The sequence below is a fragment of the Piliocolobus tephrosceles genome, chromosome 2 (genome assembly GCF_002776525.5).
Source record: "Piliocolobus tephrosceles isolate RC106 chromosome 2, ASM277652v3, whole genome shotgun sequence".
Taxonomy (NCBI): Eukaryota; Metazoa; Chordata; class Mammalia; order Primates; family Cercopithecidae; genus Piliocolobus; species Piliocolobus tephrosceles.
The window spans coordinates 51,371,425-51,396,806 of record NC_045435.1 but is presented as its reverse complement, the minus strand read 5'-3'; the positions used below and the strand labels follow the sequence as shown (position 1 = coordinate 51,396,806).

At 52.4% G+C, this 25,382-nt stretch overlaps 2 protein-coding genes across 8 annotated transcripts in view; both read left to right on the top strand.

The window, feature by feature from the left end:
* Nucleotides 1-18,344, top strand: part of MTMR14 (myotubularin related protein 14) — a 52,512-nt gene extending 34,168 nt beyond the window's left edge. For 2 of the 6 annotated variants that reach the window (XM_023218533.2, XM_023218532.2), the window contains 9 exons: nt 984-1,069; nt 1,287-1,363; nt 1,606-1,642; nt 4,208-4,278; nt 5,084-5,142; nt 5,328-5,466; nt 6,372-6,551; nt 13,613-13,768; nt 17,745-18,344. In XM_023218533.2, the coding sequence (XP_023074301.1) occupies nt 984-1,069; nt 1,287-1,363; nt 1,606-1,642; nt 4,208-4,278; nt 5,084-5,142; nt 5,328-5,466; nt 6,372-6,551; nt 13,613-13,768; nt 17,745-17,928 (989 nt within the window). In that variant the 3' untranslated portion in view covers nt 17,929-18,344. Of the gene's footprint in view, nt 1-983; nt 1,070-1,286; nt 1,364-1,605; nt 1,643-4,207; nt 4,279-5,083; nt 5,143-5,327; nt 5,467-6,371; nt 6,552-12,494; nt 13,769-17,744 lie in introns of those variants that run through there. The other 4 variants (XR_002732981.3, XM_023218534.2, XM_023218536.3 and 1 more) reach the window with 4 other exon arrangements.
* Nucleotides 18,345-19,810: 1,466 nt separating this feature from the next.
* Nucleotides 19,811-25,382, top strand: part of CPNE9 (copine family member 9) — a 26,834-nt gene continuing 21,262 nt past the window's right edge. The window contains exons 1-7 of one of the 2 annotated variants that reach the window (XM_023218530.3): nt 19,811-20,061; nt 20,585-20,625; nt 20,747-20,793; nt 20,894-20,997; nt 21,468-21,504; nt 21,722-21,724; nt 21,994-22,070. In XM_023218530.3, coding sequence (XP_023074298.1) covers nt 19,994-20,061; nt 20,585-20,625; nt 20,747-20,793; nt 20,894-20,997; nt 21,468-21,504; nt 21,722-21,724; nt 21,994-22,070 — 377 coding nt within the window. In that variant the 5' untranslated portion in view covers nt 19,811-19,993. The remainder of the gene's footprint in view (nt 20,062-20,584; nt 20,626-20,746; nt 20,794-20,893; nt 20,998-21,467; nt 21,505-21,721; nt 21,725-21,993; nt 22,071-25,382) is intronic. The other variant, XM_023218529.3, reaches the window with a different exon arrangement.

Genomic DNA, 25,382 nt, shown 5'->3' with positions numbered 1-25,382 from the left:
GATGCACACAGCCTGTAGAGGCCCTGTTCTCCAGAGTCCTCCACCCAGTTTGCCTGTTTTGATGGGATGGGCCTGGCTTGCTCAATGTCTCTAGAGCAGATGGACTCTAAATCCCTGGTAGCAGTCAGGACTTCTGTAGGAGTTGCACTTGCTCAAACAAGTGGAAATGCATTGGCTTATGGAACCAAGAAGGCCCAAGAACAGAGCCAGGTGAACACCATAACGAATCTTTCTCTGTTTCTCAAAACCACTGTCTTGGCCTCATGGCTGGCAGCCATTCCAGACCTGTCTTCCACCATCCTAGCTCCACCAGGGGAGACTGCCTCAGTCTCTGGAGTTCCGGTAAAAGTCTGAGCTCATGCTCTTTGGCCCAGTTTGGGTTAAGTGCCCATCCTTGAACTAGTCACTGGAGGGAGAGTTGCCACAAAGTCACATGCTAGCCCTTGGAGCCAGGCACTGGTTCTCTAGCTGGGGGCAGTACCTACCCCTCAAAGCACTTCTGGAAATGTGTGTCTGGCGTATTGGGTGCTGTAGAAACTAGAGGGTGGGGAAGGTAGTACTAGCATGTGGTTGGGGTTGGCCAGGGATAGTCATTGTCCTGCAACTCATGCAGCCCTGCACACTGAAAAATTGCCCACTCCCCGCCCCCAAAAAAATACTTGTAGTGCCCTCTGAGAAACTGGGTAGGGATGTCAGCCCTGCCTAAATGACTTGCGCAAAGTGGACTGTGCAGGCTGCACTGTGTCCCCGGAAGTACACTGAGAACTATAGCCAGAAAGGAAGAAAGGAGGCTACAAAGCCAGATGCCTGCCACTCACCCCGTTCTGGGACTAAGCTGGAGAAGAGCCGTGGGGAGGCCAGTGGGGAAGACAGAAGCTGGTGGGGCCTGGCTCTCTCCACCAGGCCAGGGTGGTGGTACTTCCCTGCTCATCGGCCCATGTCTGATTCTCTCCTGGGCATCCTCTCCTGTGGTTCCTGAGTAGATGACAGCGGGCTGCTGGTACACTGTATCTCAGGCTGGGATCGGACCCCCCTCTTCATCTCCCTCCTGCGCCTTTCCTTGTGGGCTGTGAGTATGAATGGGCCCTTACCAAGCTCTGCTCTTTGGGTGTGTTAGGATTGTCTCCAAACAGAGGTTGAGGCAGGGGATGCCATTGCTCAGAGCAGATGTGTTTAACCCTGTCCTTCAGGGTGTTCGTCAGCTTGCGTTGTCACTGGGTCTGGTTATGGTTTAGCTCCTGGGGACGAGAAGAGGGCTCTGTCACATCTCCTGTGGTCTCTTCCAGGATGGGCTCATCCACACATCCCTGAAGCCTGCTGAGATCCTCTACCTCACTGTGGCCTATGACTGGTTCCTCTTTGGGTAAGCCTTTGCAGGAGTCGGATTTTGGGGCCTTGGTAACAGTTTCTGTATGTGAGTTGTGTAGTGGCTCCCTTGACGGGTTGGAGGTAAGGATAATTCTACCCCTTGAGAAGGACCGAAGCTGCTGATCAGGCCCCACCTGCCACGCTGGTGCCAGTGACACAGTCTGTCTGGTGACCCTGTCCTCTTGGCCTTCTTATCTTGGTGCTGCTAACTTTGCCTCTCCACCCTCCTTTTTTCAGGCACATGTTGGTAGATCGGCTCAGCAAAGGGGAGGAGGTGAGTGCCACCTACAATTTGTGGGCACAGCTCAGCACTGAAAGAGGGGCCGGGGGTGGCCTGTCTGAGTTCCATGTTTTAGGGACAGCTCCTTGCCCCAGGTATGCAGGGATGTGGCCCCTGTCCTACCTGTCCAAGGCAACATGGCAGGACAAGCACCCACACAGCAGCTGTCTGTTCTGGGCCTCATGGGCCTGTGCCGTGGAGATAATACAAGCCCACAAGTCGGGGTGAGCAGTTACAAGGCTGCCTTGGCTGCCTGTGATCTTCCCTCTCACAGGCCATTCGTTTTCTCTGCTCAGCTCTGGAACCATCTTACAAGTCTTTTCTGTTCCCCTCGTCTCTGCAGCTAAAATGCAGCAGCACTTCTCTTCCTCCCATCACACCCTTCAGCCACTTTTCAATGTCAGGGTGCCCGGCAGCAGGGTCCTGCCCCTGATGGTTGCCTCCAGGTCCCCTCTCCTCTGGACCTGCTCTTCCTTCCTCTTCCCACGTGCTCAGCACTCTCTACCACATGCCCGTCACCACCTCTGCGCCCCCATCCTGTCGGCTACTCTCCACAGGCCTTACCTGTTAGTGCCTGTTTTCATCACATGCAGGTCTGGAGTCGGCCCTGAGTGTGTCCCCTAGTTGGCCCCCTTACTGCCTGGGTTACCTTGGGTGATGTGCTTCACCTTGAGTCTCCTGGTGTCAAGCGTGCTGCCTCACTAGGAGAATGAGTCCAGAAGCCCAGCACGGAAGCTGTCCCACAGTGCCAGCTCCTTCTCTTTGGCCCCCACTCCCCCATTTTCCCAAAGTGTGTTTCTCATCTTTCTCACCCTCGTGAGGCTGCTTCCTTCCTGGGCATCTTATCTCGCGCCTCCTCCTTTTGTTCCTCCGTCTCAGCTGCTCCTCTCCCCTTCCAAATCTCTTCTTCTGAACACTTATCGCGTCTGCCAGGGCTGTAGAGCTCTAAGCCTATTCCTCAGAGGCCTCCGTGAACTTCCTCAGAGGCAGTGACTTTAGCGTTGAAATCAGTGCTTAAAGAAGCCTCTTTGTAGCCTCTCATTTTGGAACTTGCCCGGAGCTCCAGGACATTCTACCCTTCCTGTAATATCCCTACCCCAACAAAGCAGACCAGATCTGCCTGCAGAGGGTGGGGCTGAGCCAAGTAGTGTCTGGGTTTGAGACCTTGGCATTTCTCCATGTAGACAAGAGGCTCTCCTCAACTGCAGCGTTCGTCTTCAGGACCTTTCGTTTACCACCCCCGAGACAATCCAGACACTGATGTGTCCAAAGCAAAACCCCCAGGCCTATTAGTTAAACATGACTGTGTCATCTCCCCACCTCACCTTGGAGGTTCTAGGAACATATTAGCATATTAAAGACTACAAAGTCTGCAGTGAAAACACCTGTTTAATCTTATGTAACACAATATTTTCGTATCGACCCGACCTGGGCAACCCTCTCCTTGTGGGAGGAAGCTCCTTGCCTGGGCACACAGAGAGAAGAAACTGACAGGGCTTGTGGGATGCCAAGTGAGGATTTCTCTGAGGGAGGGGCTCATGGGCCAGGCCTTTGGGAATCACCACAGAAACAGAAGCCTGGTGTGTGCTTCCTGGAGGCCCCTAGGCTAGGCACTGGCTGGCAGGAAGAAGATAATTTGCTCATGGAGGTGGGGATGTGGGTGGGGTCAGGAGCCTCCTGCCTGTGCCCATCTCAGGCTTAAGACCTGACCCTCACAGCTTCTCAGCAAGCTGTGTGGCTGCCCACACCCCTAGTTCTGAACCAGTATTTTTGGGTGCCTCTCCTAAAAAATGTGATTCCTTTGCCTTCCATTATGTTCCTGCTTTGTCCATGATTCTCCCTGCGCCCAAGTCATCTCTCCCGCAGCTGTCCTTCCCTGTTAGCGTCTCTCCCTGGGAATCTTAGAAGAGTGGAGAGGGTACCATTTCACTTTATCCTTTTTAACCACTTGAGAACACACATGTTGAATTTGACGGTGGTTTGAAAAATCAATGGCCTGGCCAGGTGTGATGGCTCACGCCTGTAATCCCAGCACTTTGGGAGGCCAAGGTGGACAGATCACAAGGTCAGAAGATCCAGACCATCCTGGCTAACATGGTGAAACCGTGTCGCTACTAAAAATACAAAAAATTAGCCAGGCGTGGTGGTGGGCGCCTGTAGTCCCACTACTCGGGAGGCTGAGGCAGGAGAATGGCATAAACCCAGGAGGTGGAGCTTGCAGTAAGCCGAGATTGCACCACTGCCCTCCAGCCTGGGTGACAGAGCGAGACTCCGTCTCAAAAAACAAACAACAACAACAACAACAAAAATTGCTGGCTTAATCCTGGCAGTCCTAGGAAGGAAACCCCTTCCTGCCTTCCCCCGGTCCAAGTGCATCTGCCAGGCCCTGCCAAGGCCTCTGTACCACCCACACCATTTATGGACCAGAACACCCACAGAGTCCCACAGCAGGGCCACTGTCCAGCAGGGGCCTTGACCTGAGTGGCTGGCTGCCCTCTCCTGTGAGTTCTGCCTCCTTGGTTCTTCTCATTGTGCTTTGCTCTTTGGTCTCTCCTTTAGATTTTCTTCTTCTGCTTCAATTTTTTGAAGCATATTACCTCCGAGGAGTTCTCTGCTCTGAAGACCCAGAGGTAAGTGGAGGCCTACATGGGTCATGCTGGGCCAGGGCACTCTGAGAAGGGCTGCTCCATGGCAGGCAGAGGCTGGCCACCTCATTCCCGCCCTGCCTCCCTCCTTGTTGGGCTGGTGCTCCCTCCTGCCTTCGCTCTGAGGCCAGGGTAGCAGTCCCTGCTGAAGGCCACTGGTGAAGAGGCTCTTCTGCAGGGAAGGCCATGTTGGGGTCAACTTGGAGTCACACTGGCAGACAGGCTTTGGGACAGATGAGTGTTCTCTGATGACCAAGAGAACAGGTGCGTTGCTGCAGGAAGAAGCCAGCCCAGGAGTAGGAGGACTCAACTCCCAGTGCACTCAAGCTGACTCTTGCCCTCCATGGCCTATAGCAGAAAGTCTGGCTGAACACTGCAGCCCCCTACAAAGGGGCAGAAGGCTGCTTCCAGCCTGGGAAATGCAAGCGTCTTGGCTGGCAATTGCCTTAGGACCCCTGTGAGAGTTGGGGTCTTGCCTGAGTTGGTTTGCTTTCCTAATCCGAGCTACAAGCATGTTGGGCCAGATTTGAACGTGAACGCTCAGGGCACAAGCTGATGAGGAGGATGCAGACCTTGCTGGCCTCAGAAATCTGCACCTGTGTGTTGGACAGAGCCTTGCAGCATGTGTCCCAGCAGTGGGCCTGGTGTTTTACAACACTCCCTAGGCTAGGACCCATCTCCATGAGTTGCTAGTGAGTTGAGCTGCTTTCCAGGGCAGGCAGGATTAGGAACGGGAGACAATAAAACCCCAGATAGATCTGGAATTTACTGCTCCAGCTTCTGTTTCTAGGAGGAAGAGTTTGCCAGCCCGGGATGGAGGCTTCACCCTGGAAGACATCTGTATGCTGAGTGAGTCCTGGGCCCCAACAGATTTCCCTCCCTCCATGCATCTTCCCGAGTACAGATCAGGCAGGAACTGTTCATCCTAGAAGTTTTTTGGTTTTTTTTTTCTCCTAGTTATGTGGTATAGAAAGAGTAGGGGACCAGTAGTGGGAGAAGGTAACACACTGACTGATGGCACTGGCTACTTTTAGGACGAAAGGACCGTGGCAGCACCACCAGCCTTGGCAGCGACTTCTCCCTGGTCATGGAGAGTTCCCCAGGAGCCACTGGGAGCTTCACCTATGAGGCCGTGGAGTTGGTCCCAGCAGGAGCGCCGACTCAGGCAGCTTGGTAAGGGGCCAGACTGGGACCAAGGTCACTCACAGCTGTGGCCCAGGGCCATCAGCACCAGGGAGTCAGGCTGGAGCCCCGAGAACAAAGGGGGCCCCCAACAGAAGAGCTGAGAAGATAGCTCCGTGCTCCTGCTGTCTCTACTGGGCCTCGGAAGCCAGCCATCTGGTTGGTGAAGGGCACTACCTGTGGTGGCCCAGGAGCATAAAGGGCTAGGGCTCCCTGTGGGACAGAGAAGTGGCTAGGCAGGGTAGGGCAGGGGGGCTGGGAGGCTGGTATTGGAGGAGCTCCATTGTATCATTTGTTGGGGAGATGGGGGGCCATTTTGGAAAAAGAAAACCAAAAAGGTGGGTGTAAGATGATAGGGAATTGGAAACTTGTTTGAAGGTCAGCTCCTTTGAGAATTTCATGAAATTGAGACCCTGATGACTTTCACCATAGACATATGGCTCAAGATGTTGTATAACACAGTCCTGGGTGGTGGCTCGTATTTATAATCCCAGCACTTTGGGAGGCCAAGGCAAGAGGATCACTTGAGCCCAGGAGTTCAAGATCAGTCTGGGCAGCATAATGAGACCCCGTCTCTTAGGGGAAAAAAAAGAAAAAAAAAAAAAAAAAGATTTTGCATAACATATGGAGGTGGGCAGTGACTGAACAGTGAGGAATGATTTTCTAGCACATACTTCGAGGCCAGTAGGCTGGTGTGATTTGGATGCCATAGGCCCTCCATAAAGACCCAGCCCTGCTCTCCATGGCCCTGAGCTGGAGAGAGTGCTAATGTTTGCCCACTCCTATGTGACGTTTTCCCAGTGGAAGTAAAGCCTGGGCCTGAAATTCAGTGAGGGTGGGCAGAGGGCTTTGCCTGCAGTGGCCCCTGGCTCACAGCCCTGCTCCTTCCACTGCAGGAGGAAGAGCCACTCATCCTCTCCACAGAGTGTCCTCTGGAACCGGCCACAACCCTCAGAGGACCGCTTGCCTTCCTACCAGGGGCTGGTAGAAGCCAGGTCTTCCAGCTCCTCATCCTCAAACCATTCTGATAACTTTTTCAGGATGGGTAGCAGTCCCCTGGAGGTCCCCAAACCCAGGTGAGGAGCTCCAAAGCCCTTGCTGTTGGAAGTGGCTAGCTTTCCCCCTTAATAAGACTGGAGGGTCGGGGGCCCAGCACCTGAGCTAGGGTCTCAAGATGGGGTTTCTAAGCTTGTAGGCCCAGTATTTGGAGGATGGGTTAGTGTTTGGTAATAAAGCAAGGGCTGATTTGTAGAATGTTTTGAGATTCCTTCCTCAAACCCTAGCAGAATGCAGGGGAACCCAGAAGTGCTGTGGCTATGATGTGATGGTGGGGAATAGGGACTGCCTCCACTTGTTACCTTTGGCAGATCCCCGCCCCCTAGGCGCACCTCCCATTGTGATTGAAGAGATGGATCTAGATTCTGAGTCCCTTCTGGCTCTCACATCTCAAGTCTGAATTGGTGAAGCAGTGAGAACAGATGTTAGGGAGCTGAGCTACGTGTGTGTGGCTGGGACAAATGGTGGTGACTGCACACCTGGAAAGGGAGCAGCTCAGCCAGGGTGGCCATGCCAGGGCCGTGGCTGAAGGGTGCTGCAGGAACGGTGCTTTCTGGGTGAGTTTAGAGCTGAGCACGGGCCACAGGCTAGGACTGAGGACTGGTCTGGCACTTGGGGAAAGCATTTCCTACCACTTTTTCCACTTCATACTCCCGTCGAAAGAATTCTGTGAATTGCTTTGTTTTCTAAAGCTTTGAGAATGTCTCGCTTTTCTGTAGCAAATAAAGCAGTGTGGGACTTCAGGCCCTTAGTGAATTCCAGGGAGAAAGGGGCATTTAGAAGAATGGGCATGAGCTTTAGATTCCATCCCAGATTCAAGTCAAGCTCTGCCACATCACATCCATGTGATTTTCAGACTCAGTTTCGTCCTTGGTAGTAATAGGTCTGTCAAGAAGAAAAACATTCTGAAACTTCTGGAACCCTTCTCCCATCACCCCTCTGATTTTTCCCTCTGGGCAAAAACAGGCAATGAAGGAATATGGGGAAGAACATCCTCTGCACGTAGGCAGAGCAGATAAGTGGGAGTGGGCGTTCCAGACTGCACTGCCCACAGGGGCCCTGTGTGCTCACCCTTGAGTGAGCTCTTCAGCTCAGAACACTGCCTGAGTGCTGGAGCTGAGTCTGTGAAACTATGGCTACACGCTGTCTGGCCCCATAGGAGGTGTGTTGGAAGTGGTGGGGCAGAGACGGGGCCAGACAGACAAGCTCATGTGCTGGTGCCCCGTCCCGTCCTCTGTGTGTGTGCCTGCTGCCGCACCACCCTTGTCTGCACCCAGCTGTCTTCAGGGCCACTCTGGGGCTGCAGTGGCACTGTGTGACCCTCACTGTTCCAGGCTGTGGCTTTAGGTCATGGTCCCTGCCTCCTTTTCTGCCTGTGCAGCATTGCTGAACTACTAGGGAGGAAACCAGAAGGTTCCTCTTGTCCTCTGGGTCCTGCCTCAGTCTTAACTGCCCAGACTGCAGTGAGCTCCCAAGTTGAGGCAGCACCCCATCACTCGTTACCACACCCTAGCTCGCCATCTTCTGCCTGCCAAAAGATAGCACTTTCCAATCTTGTGATAGTGTCCCTCAGTCTCACAGGTGACTATCTGCTTGCAGGACGTGGCTCAGGCTCTTGTGGCCAGTCAGGATGGCCACCAAGGCCCTCTCTTGGGAGGCTGAGGAGGATAGGGGTTGTCCTCCTGACCTCAGAGCCCTGCACACTGGGACTTGGCCAAACTTGGGATAGCTGTACCAAGATGGGTGCAAGGCTTTGAAAGGCGTGGGGTGGGCAACTGTGAGGTGTTAGATCCTTCTGCTGGTCTGTTTGGGGGAGGCCTGTCTGGAGCCAGGCTTCTTCTGACTTGGATGCCTGTTGGTCAGAGGTTTTGAAAGTCTAGATTATTCAGATTTGGAGCATTCTAATTATATATTTCCATTACCATTAAAATTAATTTAGTCTCTTAAAGTGCCTAAGGGATTAGCTTCCCTGCCTGTTAGGTAACAATAGCCAGGTCTTTAATGTGTTAGGAGAAGCTGTATGGAAAGAAACCTTTTAGTGAAGCTGTCTGTGACAACCAAAATTCTTCTAATGTGAATTCTTTGGGTTTTTATATGCTCCAGATTCTACAGGCATCTCTCTTTTAAAGCAGGATTCCCCCATGGAATGAATCTGTGAAGCTTTGTTCAAAGTTAAGTAGTAGGTATGAATCAGGTTGGGAAGAAAGTTCTGTGGGGTGCCAGTTCTTACTAACCCCCAGCCCATACCCCTTTTTGGCAAGCCTGGTGGTTTTTAATCATTGTTAGCTGTTGCTGCAGCAGCTTCTGATTAAGCTGCACTTCTGGACCATTGTTAAATCTCTCATCAGTGACAGGGTTGAGGGCTGAGATGGGCCAGGACCAATGCTCTGAGCTCACATGCCTCCCCCACCTCTGGTTAGCAGGTCGCTCCACCTTGCATGGCCTTGGCCTCTGCTCTGGAGTCACACATCCTTTAGGAGTAGGGGGGTTGCTAGCACAGCATTATCTATGCCCAAGGAGGGATGGTGCCACCACTGAGCCCAGCTTGAAGCCAGGCTACCTGAATCAGAGCAGATGAAGTTTGCTGGGGGATGCCCAGCAGCCTGGTTAAATAGCTGAGTAGCAACACAGGGACCAACCTCTGCTGCCCAGTTAGCTACTCTTCCCCCAACCTTCACCACCTGCTAACTACTCTTGAGCAACTAGCTCTGTCCTAGGCTGTCTGCTTGTGGGTGGGAGCAGGGTAAGTTTAGATTAGGTGACAGCCAGGTCCCCTCAGAACCCAGGATTCTATATCTTAGTTCAAGTACTAACTGTGTGTGACTTCATGACATATCACTTGATGACTTTGGGTTTCTATTTTCTTATCTGTAATCAGAGGCTTAGGTAATTCCAAGGTCCTTCCTAGCTGTATACCTTCAAACCTTCTGTATCAGCCTTGTGAGATGTTTTCAAATGCAAGTAACAGAAAACACATCTCACTGACTGAAACAGTAAAGGAAACACATTTACAGTCAGCCCTCCATATCTGCAGGTTCCACATCCATGATCAGCCAACCAGATTGAAAACATTCAAGATAACATAAGCAATAGAAAGTAATACAATGAACATGCAGTATAACAACCAAGTACAGAGTATTGACATTGTATCAGATAATCTAGAGATGATTTAAAGCATATGGGAGGATATGCATAGGTTATATGCAAATACAAGTGACCTTGAACAATGCAGGGATTAGGGCTGTCCCTCACCCCATTCAGTTGAAATCTGTGTATAAGTCTGACTCCCCAAAAACTACAGATAGCCTGCTGTTGACTAGAAGCCTTACCAATAACATAAAGTCAGTTAACACATATTTTGTATGTTATCTCTATTACATACTGTATTCTTAGGTAAGCTAGAGGAAAATAAAATGTTAAAATCATAAGGAAGAGAAACTGTATTTCCTGTGTGTTCAGTAGAAGTGGATCATAAGGGTCTTCTTGCTGAGGAGGCTGAGGAGAAAGTGGAGGGAGGGGTTGTCTTGCTGTGTAGGGCAGCAGAGGCAGGAGATAATCTGCATATGAGTGGACCCGTGCAGTTCATGTGTGTTGTTCAAGGATCAGCTGTGCTACTACATTTTATGTAAGGGATTTGAGCATCCAAGGACTTTGGTATTGGTGGGGTGGTAAGTGGGTGGTGATCCTAGAACCAATCCCCTGCGATAAAAAGGAATAACAAGGAACAACTGTATATGGAAAAGCAGTCTTCAAGTGCAGCCTGATCAAGGTTCCAGCTCTATTTCCCTATAGTTTGTTCCCGTTGCCTCCTTCTGCATGTTAGCTTTGTTCTCTGGCCAGCTTCCCTAATGGTGGCAAAATGGTTGACAGCAGCTCCCAGGATGACACGCTGCTTCCTTTCTCACATCAAGGGGTCACATGAGAGCCTCTTTTTTTCAGTTATAGGTAGAAGCTGTGTGTTTTACTCCCATTGGAGGTTATGTGGTGGTCCATGAACTGATTTCTGAGGTGCCCACCCGTTACCAGGAAGAAAGATGAGTGTATTATTGCAAGGGCTTTGGTTAGACCTGGGTTTCAGTCATAGCTTGCAGTCCTAGCTGTCTGACTTGGAAAAATCACTTCCCTTCTGAGCTCAGTTATTTTATCCTGTTTTTAAAGGGGGAAAAATGATTCAGGCCCCCGTAAGTTTGGGTTAAAATGAAATAATGGGTTGACGTGATGGCTCATGCCTGTAATCCAGCACTTTGGGAGGCCAAGGTCAGATTATCGTTTGAACCCAGGAATTCAAGACTAGGCTGAGCACCATAGTGAGACCCTGCCAATAGATTAGATAGATTAGATAGATAGATTGAATGGATGGATAGACAGATAGATGGATTGGACTGGATTGGGATGGATGGAGTAAATACTCATAGTAAATACCTTTTTACCAATGCCCAGCAAACGGTAGCTGTGGTTAAGGATTTGGCCTTATCAGTCATTTGTCTGAGAGCCTGTAGACCCTGTCATGGCACTAGGCAGCTGCATAAAAGGCCAGGCCCACATCCCGACCTGTGTGTTCTTGCCTGGGTTGAGCCAGCTCAGTTTGTGTGAGTACCCACTGTAGATGTACCCTGCAGCCAGCTAATCCATGGTAGTATTTGTGGACACCTTCCTGCTTAGCATGGCCTTTTGCCCTCAACCCCAGGAGCTGAATGGTCACTTTGTAGCCCTTCCTTTGACAAAGGCCTCACGTAGGAAAACTCCTTTGTAGCCAGTATGCTCACTCTTGAAAAATCCCAGAGTCTGCAGAAGATGGCTGCCTGCTGAGAGATGCTTCTGTCCCCTGGGATCACATACACTACTGCTGCTGTCTGTGCCACCTAATCCATCCAACAGCTGCTCCAAATGCAGTTCTTGGCCGGTATTACCTGCTGGGACATGGGGGAAGTAAAGGGAAGTGACTAGCCCAGGGGACCTGGAATCCTTGAGGGGAGCCAGTCAGTAACTCCCTCCCATTGGCCATGTTTCCCTTGCCAGTGTTACTCTTTGGCTCTGGGGGAGTGGTTTTGGGGCCTGAGAAACTTCCCCATGCTCCTGGCCCCAGCTGTGCCTCATCCTAGTTAGCATCCCTTCCATTCCCTCAACATTCTGGTTTTTAGCTGTTGTTTTCCCACAAGCTACTAAAACTGGAAAAGATTCTACCCTGCAGCTTGAACAATAGATGAGATTTGTGGAGCTAGGATGCGCCTCAGGGTTGTGCCGGCTGAAGGCCTAGTGTGACCTGGAGGAGGCACAGGGCAGGCTGCTCCTGGGGAGCTGTCTCTTTGATTTACAGACTGCCTGAGCCCAAGTTTCTCCATCTAGAAACAAGGAAGCCCTGCTCTGTCGGGCCTTAGGGGCTTCCGTCAGGTGACAGACCATGTCCTGTTCTCATCCCTAATGCTGCCATCACGCACCTTCTAGAGTTTAGCAGGAATGATGAATGTGGTAAGTCTGTATCTTGTAGGGGGTTCCGATTTATGGCAGCCTTAACATAGAAAACCATCTGTTTTTCCTGGTCCCAAGGTGGTTCTGTTTCAGGACAAATGTGCAATCATTCTTGGTTTTAAAAATCTCTTCTCAGCCGGGCGCAATGGCTCACGCCTGTAATCCCAGCACTTTGGGAGGCCGAGGTGGGCAGATCACCAGAGATCAGGAGTTCAAGACCAGCCTGGCCAACATGGTGAAACCCCATCTTTACTAAAAATACACACAAAAAAATTAGCCGGACATGGTGGTGGGCGTCTGTATTCCCAGATACTTGGGATTACAGTTGGGAGGCTGAGGCAGGAGAATTGCTTGAACCCAGGAGGCAGAGGTTGCAGTGAGCCCGGATCATGCCATTGCACTCCAGCCTGGGCGACAAGACTGGAAAAACAAAAACCTCTTCTCATATTCCCTAGCTGTGATACATCAGGCAAGTATCTTCACCTGTCTTACAGATGGAGATGGTTAAGGATTGCCAGAGTTGCAGTGCCTGGCCAGCTGCACTCCAGTGGCAGCTGCTTGGGGATAAGACTGGCCCAGTGACCAGTCGGGCTGTCACCTCAGACTAGGAGCCCAGACACCAGCCAGCTGGGGGAGCCAAGGCCAGTGAACATTTTTCTCCACTCCCAATCCCTGCTCTTCATTCCTGTCTTTGGGTCCCTACTGGAACACCTCCTGCTGTTTTTGGATGAAAGAATAAAGGGTCAAGCATCAAAGATGATGTCCCTCTGGGGACTGGGACCTGGGGTAGCAGGTGGAAGGGCCTTGTTTGATGTCTCCCTGTCTCCTCCCTCACCCGCACTGGCTGGACTACTGCCCAGGACAGAAGAGGGGGGTTGGCTGTGAGTGGGGAGGAGGCGGAAGCAGTAGATTCCCAGCACAACTTTCTTCCTCCCACCCCCCAAACCTCCATCTGAAGAAGGCCTGATGAAGCTGTCAGGCTGCCTGCCTGATTCATCCCTTCCCTCTGGGCATAGCCACTGAGTCTGCTGGGCTGATGCTTCAGAATACAAACTATGGCACCGCAGAGAAAGGGGGGACTTCAGGACTCCCATTCCATCACTCTTCAGTCTAGGTCATACCCTCCACAATCCCCAAGAGGCCTGTTCTGTCTCTTCTGATGGGACTCCTGGGTTCTTTGTTGCCCACCCTGCAAATCTGCATGCCAGGAAGCATGGGTGACCCGGCTGCCGGTACACCTTCATTTGGGTGCTAGCCTTGCTCCCTTCATTTGGTGCTGTTGAGATTGTCCTTGCCATGTTTGCTCCCAGCACAGGCACGCCCTGGCCCCAGGCTGTGGCTCTGATTCACTCTTACTGCCATGCTTTGTTCTCGTTTTTTGCTTCCACAGTAAGTCTGCACAAAGTACTGTCCTCACAGCTGAGCTTACCTGGTGATCTGTTCTTTTTTCTCAGTCACTACTTGTCCAGCTGTTTTTTTTAGACTTTTGGAGACAGTGATTGACAACAGAACCTAGCAGCCAGGGCCGTGCTAGCCCCCTAGTCCCCTCCAGAGCCTGTGTCAGGCATATGACTGACTGCATCCTCTCCCCTCTCTCTCCTCTCTGCCCCAGATCAGTGGACCATCCCCTGCCCGGATCCTCTCTCTCCACAGACTATGGCAGCTGGCAGATGGTAACGGGCTGTGGCAGTATTCAGGAGCGGGCTGTCCTGCACACAGACTCCTCTTTCCCTTTCAGCTTCCCGGATGAGCTCCCTAACAGTTGTCTGTAAGTGTCTTGCTTGAGAAGGCAGGATACTCCCCTGCCCATGTGAAAAGCTGGTGAGCAGTCAGGAGTGCTGGGTAGGAATGAGGCAGAGGCTGGCGCTTGGGAGCTGGCCTGGCCTCCTGCCCCTTCCCCTCTCAGCTGCTGAACCCGAGGTATGAAGGCGGCCTGTGGCTGGTCAGGAAGTACACTGGTTTGTGTGTTCACTCTGCAGCCTCTAAAAACCATCCACTGGTGTCTCAGGTGTACCCAAAGGGAAAGCTGCTGGACTGTAACTATAGAAGATTCTATTTCTGTATAAGCCTTTGCCTGACATGAGAATTGTTTGAAGGCAGAACAGTGGGATAGTGAAGGTAGGTGTATGGTGGAGGCCAGAGCCAGAGTGGTGCTGGGTTAGCCCAAAGCTGTGCTCCTGAGCAGAATCTAGGGTGACTTGCCGTCTCTACCCGCCTTGTCTTCTGTTTTTGCCTCTGGGCAGGAATAAGAATTGGATGGGGATTCTAGATCCCACACCTACAAAACCCTGAGTTTCCAGCCCCTACAGTGTGTCCACCTGACTGGAGCAGCTGCCTCCGGGGAAACCACCTGCCCCTGGCCTGTTCTGCCACTTCATGGATGTCAGGCAGGAGAAAGCCTCCGGTGGCTGGGGGAGCAAGACCTGCTTCTCAGCTGTGGTGCCTGAGGGCCCCTCAGCAAGCTTTCCCTTCACCTCCATACCATGGGCTGGATGAATGGCACATGCTGGGGCCTCACCACCAGCACTGCAATCCAGCTGATCCCCACCCATGTTGGTGGGTGGAGGCAAGGTGCCTTGCGGAGTTGGGAAGGGAAAGGGGGCCCTGGATCCTAACTGAGGGCAGTCAGGAGCCAGTCAGACCTTGAAATTCCAGGATGGCACAGGTCCTGGCCCTGCAGCTGTGAAGTCACCAAAGAGCTTCTGAGGTCACTGTGCCTGGCACAGCCTCCTCTGCAGCCAGCCCCTAGGCCAGAAACAAGATCTCTTCGATTTTTGAAGGTTAAAAATAAAAAAATTGCAGGCCGGGTGTGGTGGCTCATGCCTGTAATCCCAGCACTTTGGGAGGCCGAGGCAGGCGGATCACCTAAGGTCAAGAGTTCGAGACCAACCTGACCAACATGGAGAAACCCCGTCTCTACTAAAAATAGAAAATTAGCTGGGCGAGGTGGTACGTTCCTGTAATCCCAGCTACTCGAGAGGCTGAGGCAGGAGAATCGCTTGAAACCGGGAAGTGGAGGTTGTGGTGAGCCAAGATCGTGCCATTGCACTCCAGTCTGGGCAACAAGAGCAAACCTCTCAAAAAAAAAAAAATTGCACCTTTCTGTAGAGACTTCCTACTCCAGCCCTGTTTGCCCTGTTTGCTTCTGAAGGAAGCACAGATATCCCTGCTTGATAGCACCCCTCACTTACCTGGGGTTAGCCACTGAAACTGGCAACTCCAGCCCCGGATCACCCACCCTAGAACCTACTAAATTTAGGCCCCAGGCAGCACTCCAAGCCAACCCTTTAGTTCTGGGAGGTACTCAAGAGGAGGGCTGGATTCTGTATGATCTCAAGGCCTCCAAGATTGTGGGATGCGGTCAGAGTTGATTTCCTGTGAAGCCGTGCAGCATGTGGGTACAGCACTTGGGCTTTGGTATCAGAGAAACTTAAGTCCAAATCCTAGCTGCTGTATTCACCAGCTGTATCTTCGAGTGTCAGCCTTGCCTTTTCTGAGCCTGTTAGCTCATCTCTCAAGAAGGAATGGCACTGTAGTACCTCCCTTGCCTGGTATGTGTCCTTAAATGGATCACATAGCCTCTCTTGTTTTCTCGTCTCTCAGGAGGTTGTGGTCTCTGTCCCTTCCATCTCTCAGAAATGGGCAGCCCAGCCATGGCGGGGGCGTGGCGGGGGGTGGGCAGGGCAGCGAGAATGCTCATGTGTGGATCTTTGGATGTTCCCTGTGAGTGTAAACTAATTGGTCTGTTTCTCCTTCGTATGCTGTAAGGAGAAGCTAAGGCAAGCATGCATGGCCTTTGGCCTGTGTGAAATTAGAAAGTAAAAAGATCTCGGGCCATGCTTCTCCCCCAGTTACCAGGAGAGACTTCAAGATTGTTCATGGTAGTGCAGGAATCCGGTCTCAGCTCCGTGTTCTTAGTGCTGCTGCAGGAGCGATTTGGCTTTTCTTTGTCCAGAGCCTACTGCTTCCATCTCTCACGTTTCACTCCCACTGATCTGCTTTCCCTTGAGTCCTGTCTATCTCCCCACTTACTTACCTCAGGACTGTCATTTATCCTCAGACACCCCTCTGCTCCCACAAGCCCTGGGTACAAGTCATTGAGGCTTTGGGATTGGGTTCACTTCAGCTGCCTCTGACACATTTCCAGGGAGGGACTGTCCAGGCATTGGTTTCTTGGGGGCGGATTTGGAGCAAGATTAGTAGGCATGGCTGGTCTTAGTATTTAGGTGTAAATACTTAGTATTTAGGTGTATGTAGGTGAGGGCTCTTCTCATGTAGGTCTGTGACCCCTAGAGAGGGCCCTCCAGGGACCCATTGGGAGAACACCATGTAAGTACCTGACCTTTGAGTCGTGTCCACGGGCCTCTTCTATTAAAGGCCCTTGGGGATGTCGCACAGCCTCATGTGGAGTCACACTTTGATAAGCCTGAGTTGTGTGCACTTGTTTCCCTTCTTGACTTGTAATTTCAAGGTAAGGGAAGAAGAGGGGCTTTCATCTGTGATCCGAGCCTACAGAGGCCAAGAGAGGAATGGGGGATAGAATCAGAACACAGATCTTTCTGGAAAAGCGAGCACCCTTTCAGCTGTTTACCTGGGAACCACAGTGATGGAAGGTGTAGCTAAAGCCCTAGAGGTTTCCAGCGGGGAACCCTGCCTTCAACCCAGCAGACAGTGGGTTCTTCCAGGGCAATAGCTTCCTCCTAAGATGCATCATGTCTACGCCTCAAGGCTGAGGCCTTTTTCTTTTTTTTTTTTTTAGACACAGTCGCACTCTGTTGCCCAGGCTGGAGTGCAGTGGTGCAGTCTGGCTCACTGTAACCTCTGCCTCCGGGGATCAAGTGATTCTCCTGCCTTCAGCCTCCCAGATAGCTGGGATTACAGGCACATGCCACCACGCCCAGTTAATTTTTGTATTTTTAGTAGAGACAAGGTTTTGCCATGTTGGCCAGGCTGGTCTCGAACTCCTGATCTGCCTGCCTCGGCCTCCCAAAGTGCTGGGATTACAGGCATAAGCCACCACACTCGGCCAAGGCTGAGGCCTTTCAACAGCTGTGGCCTGCTGCCAGATTTCAGGGGCCTCCTTACTGTTAGGTATAAAACTTCATGCCTCAGCTTGCCCTTCCCGAGGAGTGGAAGCAGAGAGCTGCTGGGGCAAATTCCCTCCTGCTTAGCTCCCCTCCTTCCCAGTGATCGCAAAGAAAGTTATTTTCACAACAGGTCAGGTCAGGCCAGGCACGGCACAGTTGCTCACGCCTGTAATCCCAGCACTGTGGGAGGCCAAGGCAGGCAGATCAGTTGAGTCCAGAAGTTTGAGACCAGCCTGGGCAACATGGTAAACCCCATCATGGTGACATGTGCCTGTAGTCCCAGCTACTTGAGGAGCTGAGGCGGGAGAATGGCTTGAGCCCGGGAGGTTGAGGCTATAGTGAGCCCTGATTGTGCCACTGCACTCCAGCCTGGGCAATAGAGTGAGACCTTGTCTCAAGAAAAAGAAAAAAAAAAAAAAGGTTAGTATCCCAGTAAAAGTTCCTGCTCTAGGTGGGAACAGTAGCCTGAAGGCTTTGAGGAATGGTTTAAGGGAAAACAGGGCCAGATATCTGGTGCCTGAACCACAAGGATAGCATGGCCATAAGACAGACACTGGATTTGTACAGTCAGAAGCACAAGGACAGGTGGTGTGGAGGGAGGATGCTGGGTCCTGTCCCAGGGTAATGTCTTTGTTCTTTCTCTTTCCCTCCCCATAGGCTTGCAGCCCTGAGCGATCGAGAGACTCGGCTGCAGGAGGTGCGCTCAGCCTTCTTGGCTGCGTACAGCAGCACGGTGGGGCTTCGGGCAGTAGCCCCCAGTCCCTCTGGTGCCATTGGGGGCCTGTTGGAGCAGTTTGCCCGTGGTGTCGGACTCCGGGGCATCAGCAGCAATGCCTTGTGAAGAAGCCAGCCCATGACAGTTTCCTGCTCCTCTCTCAGCTGAGCCCTTAGCAGAATCAAAGCCATGCCTGGCCAAAGGGGTACTTCCAGGTCAGGGGAAATTTCACTCCCCCATCTCCATCATGTACATGGCAGCCCCAAAGCTGAGCAAGGCCAAAGACAGGGTTTTCCAACCCCCAGCCTCTTGACTGGTGACCACCACCCCTTGTCACTGTCTCCCACCCACCCCGTCTTTGCTGGGATTCCCATCAACTCTCAGAACTGTGTGGGGTTTCCCTGGGGCCTTGTGGAAGCCATGATTTCACAAAGACCCTACCTCTCAATTCTTGTTTCCTGGGGAGGAGGGATCACCTGCACTGAGAATGAGGCAGTTTGACACAGATCACAAAATAAAATCAAAGTCTTTTTGAACAACCACTCGTGTCCTCATTTGGTTATTGTCTTTGTGGAGCTATTAGGAAGGTTATCATTGTCCTTTTTGCTGGACAAGGGGTGTTTAAGTGGAGGACAGGTGAAACAGGAAGAGAACTGGTGACAGGTGTACCTCTCCACTCGTGAGCCATGGTAGTCCTGCAGTGGGGACAATACTCAAGACTGTTGAGGGTAGTGGTTCTCAGGCCTAAGCAGGTCCTAGTCACCTAGGGAGCCTGATTAGCTGTGCACATTCCCAGGGCTACCTGAGCTTTAGCCTTTGGGTTGCTAAGGAAGTTGCCTGGGAATTAGGAGCTGGAGGATGTTTTTTTTGTTGGTTTGTTTTTTTTTTTTTTTTGATTTTTTGAGATGGAGTCTCACTGTCATCCAAGCTGGAGTGCAGTGGCACAATCTTGGTTCACTGCAACCCCTGCCTCCTGGGTTCAAATGATCCTCCTGCCTCAGCCTCCCGAGTAGCTACGTGAACATGCCACCGTCCCCAGCTAATTTTTGTATTTTTAGTGGAGGTGGGGTTTCACCACGTTGGCCAGGCCACTCTCAAACTCCTGAGCTCAAGTGATCTGCCTGCCTCGGCCTCCTAAAGTGCTGGGATTACAGGCATGAGCCACCGCACCCGACCAGGATCTTCATCTTTAACAAGTTCTGTAGGCAGCATGGTCCTGGTACAAGTGACCTGCAGCCCTTACCTTGAGGCCTGCCTATGGAGGAGGGACTGGCTTCTAAAGCTTTGGAGATAGCAGTTGATGTGCATGTGGTGGGGGGGAGCCTGGCTGACCTCTCTCCCCCACCTGTAGACTGACCTACAGTGTGGCCTACAGTAGATTGCGTCATGAGAGTGTGTCCGCATCTGTAATGCCATGAAAGTTGTGAGGGTTTAAAGGCATGGGCAGACAGCTTTGCACGGTGCTTAACAGCCACCATTTACTGTCATCAGTGTGAATACCCAGAGGACAAATCATAAATACCAGTGAATGTTTGTTGAGCACTTGCTGTGTGCTAAGTGCTTTCCTTGGGTTATCTCAGTAAAATTTTACAGCACCTAAAGTAGCTGCTGTTAAGGGCCTTTCTAACGGTCTTTCACGGTCAAGCCACAGAGATGTTGAGTAACTTGTCCAAGGTCACACAGCTAATAAGAGACGTATTTTTCCTATTCAGAGACCTAGGCAGGCTGGGAATGGAAAAGGGCAGAAACACTAAGGGAGTGGCTCAATAAGAGGCAACAATTCCAACGCCCACCAGGTGCCCCAAATGCTTCAGCATCATGGACAACTCTAGGGGGCTTGGGTTTCCACCCCAGAGAGTTGCGCAGGGTGGACTCTATCAAGGTGTGGGTTGGAGTTGGGGGTCGGGGTGAGGTTCCCCGCTGGCTCCAGGCTGCTCCAATGGGGCGGGGGCCGCCCGCAGGGCCGGGCGGGGCTGTACTGCCATCTGGAGCCGCTGCCGCCGGCGGCCACTGTCAGGGTGCGAGCGGCGGGAGCGCACGCAGGACTGGAGGGAGAGCAGCCGCCGCCGCCGCTGCAGCCGCCGCCGCCGCCGCCACCGCGGCACATGGGCCGGCCCCGCCGCTGCCGTCGCCCCTAGCCCCAGCAGCCCTCGTCTCGCAGCCTCCTGCGGCTCGGGTCGCCCGACCAGCCATGTCTCTCGGCGGAGCCTCCGAGCGCAGCGTCCCGGCTACCAAGATTGAAATTACCGTGTCCTGCCGGTGAGCGAGCCGCGCTGGGGAGGGCTTAGGCACTGGCACTGCCCCAGCCCCAGCCAGCCGCGGGGCTCAGCCCGGGCAGGGGCTAGACCCCCAGGGGAGAGGCGAAATTGGCTGGAAAATCACAACTGATGACAGGGGTGTTGCTGGTGGGATCGAGAAGGGGGGTCTTCTTGGGCAGCCCCACCCTGAAAAAAGGGCTCAGCCTGCGGATTCAGGGGGTGGGTCGCAGGTATTCAGTAGGAGCTCGGCCCCAGGAGGACAAAGTTCTGGGGCGAGCCCTCTTTCCTGGGCCCTTGGAGACAGTGTGGGTGCGTTCGCGTCCAGTCCGCAGAGCCACGGTTCCTGGACAGCGATTTCCGGTGCTGTCCAGAGTGCTGACAGCGCGGACCCCAGCTGGGGGTAGTCATGGGGGACAGAGGTTTGATGCGGGCCCCATATCTCCCCTCAGTGCCCGGCTCAGAGCCGACTCGAGGCGGGCGGGCTCCAGGATGATCCACTCTGTCTGTCTGTTGCTTTTCTCTAGGAATCTGCTAGACCTTGATACCTTCTCCAAGTCCGACCCCAGTAGGCGGCTCCAGGACCGGGAGGGGGAACTTGGGGTCTGGGCGAGACTCAGGGGTGGGTGGAGTCGGGGCCAGGGGTGCAAGCCGACCTCACGTCCTTCCCTCCCCGCCCCCACCTGCAGTGGTGGTGCTTTACACGCAGAGCCGGGCCAGCCAGGAGTGGCGGGAGGTGAGTCCCAGAGCCCCCCCTCCCCCCCGGCTCAGGGCGTCGCCCGGGAATCCCCTGCGCGTCTGCACGTACCACGCTGACCCTCCACCCCCCTACCCAGTTCGGACGGACTGAGGTGATCGATAACACGCTGAACCCAGACTTCGTGCGCAAATTCGTCCTCGACTATTTCTTTGAGGAAAAGCAAAATCTGCGCTTCGATGTGTGAGGCCCCGCCTGGAATTCTGGCTTGGCCCGCCCCCGACCTGGATCCGCCCGGAATTCTGGCTGGCCCCACCCCCGCCTCGCCTCCCGGCCTGGTTCTTCCCGCAGGCCTCCCTCCCATTCTGAATGGCCCCCTCTAGCCTGAGTCCTGCCCTTCTGTGAGATGCGGTCCAGTTCCGTCCCCCGCTCTGGCCCCGCCCATAACTCTGCTCCTATCGCAGCTCCACCTCAGGCCCGACCCCTTCCAGACAACCCTGCCCCCAGCAGCCCCTGACTTGGCCTCGGCCCAGGCTTGACCCTTTTACTCCTCCGCCCACCCTGACTCCTCCCCCAAAGGAGACCAAAGCTGAATTCGGGTCCACAGCCATCCATCCCTCCACCCAAAATTTTCACCAAGACTCGGTGCCCGACCCCCTTCCACCCTCTCCCCCACCCAGCCCCACCCCACACCTGTTCCACTCTTTTCCTAGGTACAACGTGGACTCCAAAACCAACATCTCCAAACCGGTGAGCAAACGTTTACTCGAGGGTTGGCAGAGCACAAAGGATGCACTTAGATGTGTTCAACAACTCTTGGAACTCCTCCTAACCCTCGACCCAGACCCCATCTTCTTCAGGCCCCCAACCCACCCTCCTGGTCCCTCTCCTCCTGCCTGAGTGTCCTGCCTGTGCCCCCTACTCACTGTTCCTCTTCCTTCTTGGCTGCCACTACTGGGAACTGCAGAAGGTGAGACTGAATGGGGCTGGGCAGAGGCTGGGGGTGGGGGTGGTGTTGTGGAGAACAAGCTTGGACTGATGACCCACTATGAGACAGAGATTGCTCGCAGACCCCTTCTTTCACACCCCCTCCAATAAAGCCCATGCAGGGTGGTGGCTCCTGCACCACTCACTCGCCTGGGAACTGCCCTGGTCCTCCTATGCAGGAGCATCACTGGGGCTGAGCTGGGACTCAGCACTCAAGAGCTTCTGGTCTCGCTGACTCCTTGTCCTGCATAGGATTTCCTGGGACAAGCATTCCTGGCCCTGGGAGAGGTGATCGGAGGCCAGGGCAGCCGAGTAGAAAGAACCCTCACGTAAGCTGAATGGGAAGGGGTGTGGGAGTGGGGTGGGGGCTTCCAAATTCTCTGTCCCAAGGATGCCACTGACTGATAGCAGTGGAGGCTGGGGTTGCCCCTGGTGAGGAGCCTGCACTGGCTCCCATCACCCTCGTAGAAAAGTCCAATTTCCAGTGCTCTGCCCGAGTCACTCTCAGGCCTCATATGTCTTTTCCTTCTTTCTCTCTCTCTTCTCTCTTCTCTCTCTCTCTCTCTCCCCCCCACCCTTTTTCTAAATCTGATTCAACCTTTAAGGTCCACTTCCAAGCCCCTCTCCACAGGGAACCTCCCCCAGAATAAATCAAATCCTCAGGAATTTCCATTATATCCACTCACTAAATATGCATTAGCATGTTTTATATCCCACACCCTGTTCTAGGCACCAGGGTTAGTCATTCATTCCACAAACACTATGTATACATACCCTATGTCAGCCACTTGTAAAGGGGATTAGCTTGCAATGGTAAACAAAACAAAGGTTCTTGTCCTCAGGGGGCTGATACTCTAGTTGTGGGGGTACAAAATAGACATAAGTAAATTACATACTAGATTAGACAATACTAAGTGCTATGAGGAAAGAGACAAAGTAGAGCAGAACAAGGGGAACTGGAAATGCTGGGTGAGTGGGAGGTGCAGGATTCAACAGTGCAGTTGAGCAGGCCTCATGGACAGGTAACTGTGGAGCAACAACCTGAGGGAGGTGAGGGAGTCAATGGTACAGACATGTGGAGGAAGAATGTTCCAGGCAGAGGAGACTGCCAGTGCAAAAGCCTGGCACATTCAAAGAACAGCAAGGAGGCCAGTGTGACTGGAGCCAGATGACTGGGAGGCAGGAGGAAGTGAGGTTGAAGAGCTAACAGGGCCTTGCAGCGGACTTCTACCTTTCCTCTGAAACAGGAGTCGCTAGAGGGTTCTGAGCAGAGAAGTGACATGATATGGCTGCTTGCAAAAGATGGTGCTAGCTATGGGGTTAAGAATAAACCTTGGGGACCAGGCGTGGTGGCTCATGCCTGTAATCCCAGCACTCTGGGAGGCCGAGGCAGGTGGATCATGAGGTCAGGAGATAGAGACCATCCTGGCTAACATGGTGAAACCCTGTCTCTACTAAAAATACAAAAAATTAGCCAGGCGTGGTGGCGGGTGCCTGTAGTCCCAGCTGCTCGGGAGGCTGAGGAAGGAGAATGGCATGAACCCAGGAGGCAGGGCTTGCAGTGAGCCAAGATTGCACCAGTGTACTCCAGCCTGGGTGACAGAGCGAGACTCCATCTCAAAAAAAAATAAGAAATAAAAAAATTTTTTAAAAAAAGAATAAACCTTGGGTGGCCAGAGGTAGAAGCAGAGAGCCAATGAGAAGACTCTGACAGTAATCCAGGCTGCTACCAGTGAAGAAGGAGAGAAGTGGTCAGATTCAGGATATATTTTAAAGGTAGAGCTAACAGGTTTCTGACAGATTGAATATGAATGTGAGAGGAAACGAGGAGTTGAGGTCAATACCAAGGTCTTTGGCTTGAACAACAGGAAAAATGGAATTGACACCAACCGAGATAGTAGGAAAAAAAAAAAAAAACAAAGGAGAGCCAGGCATGGTGGTGCACACCTGTAGTCCCAGCTACTCAGGAGGCCAAGGTGGGAGGATCACTTGAGCCCAGGAGTTTACTCCTGGGCTCAAGCCTGGGTGACACCCCAAGCTGGGTGACAGAGTGAGACTCTGTCTGTGGACGAAAAGACAAAAAAACAAAACAAAACAAAAAATGTGAAGGAGAAGCAAGTTGGAGGAGGAATTCAATCAAGAGTTCAATCTGACATGTTGAATTTTATGTTTTATAAATATATAAAATGTTAGACATCCAAGTGGAGGTATCAAATGAGTCTTGGATGTTGATTTTGTTGTTGATTTTTCAAGACAGGCTCTCACTTTGTAGCCCAGGCTGGAGGGCAATGGTGCAATGATAGCTCACTGCAGCGTCAAGTTCCTTGGCTCAAGGAATACTCCCACTCAACCTTCCAAGAAGTCAAGTAGCTGGAACTACAGGTGGATGCCAGCAGGCCCAGCTAATTTTAAAATTATTTTTTGGGCCAGGCGCAGTGGCTCAAGCCTGTAATCCCAGCACTTTGGGAGGCCGAGACAGGCGGATCACGAGGTCAGGAGATCCAGACCATCCTGGCTAACACAGTGAAACCCCGTCTCTACTAAAAAATACAAAAAACTAGCCGGGCGAGGTGGCGGGCGCCTGTAGTCCCAGCTACTCGGGAGGCTGAGGCAGGAGAATGGCGTAAACTCAGGAGGCGGAGCTTGCAGTGAGCTGAGATCTGGCCACTGCACTCCAGCCTGGGCAACAGAGCGAGACTCCGTCTCACAATAAATAAATAAATAAATAAATAAACAAACAAATAAAATTATTTTTTGTAGAGACAGGGGGCCTCATTGTGTTTTTCAGGCTGATCTTGAACTCCTGACATCAAGTAGTCCTCCTGCCTTGGCCTCCCAAAGTGCTGGGATTATAGGCATGAGCCACTGAGCCTGGCCTTAGATGTTAACTTTAAAGCCATGCTATTAGATGAGATCACCAAAGGAGGGGAGGAAGGACTGGCAAAAAAGAAAGAGGGAGACAAGAGAGAGAGAACCAAAGGCTGAGGCTCCACAAATTGGACCTAGAAAAGAAGGCTGAGAAGGAGCAATTAATGAAGTAGGAGGAGAACCAAGAGAGGGTGATGTCATGGAAGCAAAGAGAAGGGTTATCAAGGAGAGAGTTACCAACCACGTCAAATGCTGCTGCAGCTCAAATAAGATGAGGATTGGGAATTGGCCATTGCATTTAGCAAGGTGAAAATCCCTGTTGATTCTTACAAGCATAGTTTTAAAGGACAGGTGTAGGTGAAGAGGATGGAAGACGGAGGGAGTCAAGGCATCTGTCAAGGAGTTTTACAGCAAAGGGGAGAAGAGAAAAGATGTGTGATCAGGCACGGTGGCTCACACCTGTAATCCCAGCACTTTGGGAGGCTGAGGTGGGTGGCTCACTTGAGGTCCAGAGTTCCAGACCAGCCTGGCCAACATGGTGAAATCTCTACTAAAAATACAAAAAAATTAGCTGGGAGTGGTGGCACATGCTTGTAATCCCAGCTACTCAGAAGGCTGAAGTAGGAAAATCGCCTGAACCAGGGAGGCAGAGAGAGGTTGCAGTGAGCCGAGATCATGCTACTGCACTCCAGCCTGGGCAACACAGGGGGACCCCGTCGCAAAAAAAAAAAAAAAAGAAGAGAAGAGAAGGGAGAGGAGATGAGAGGACTGGA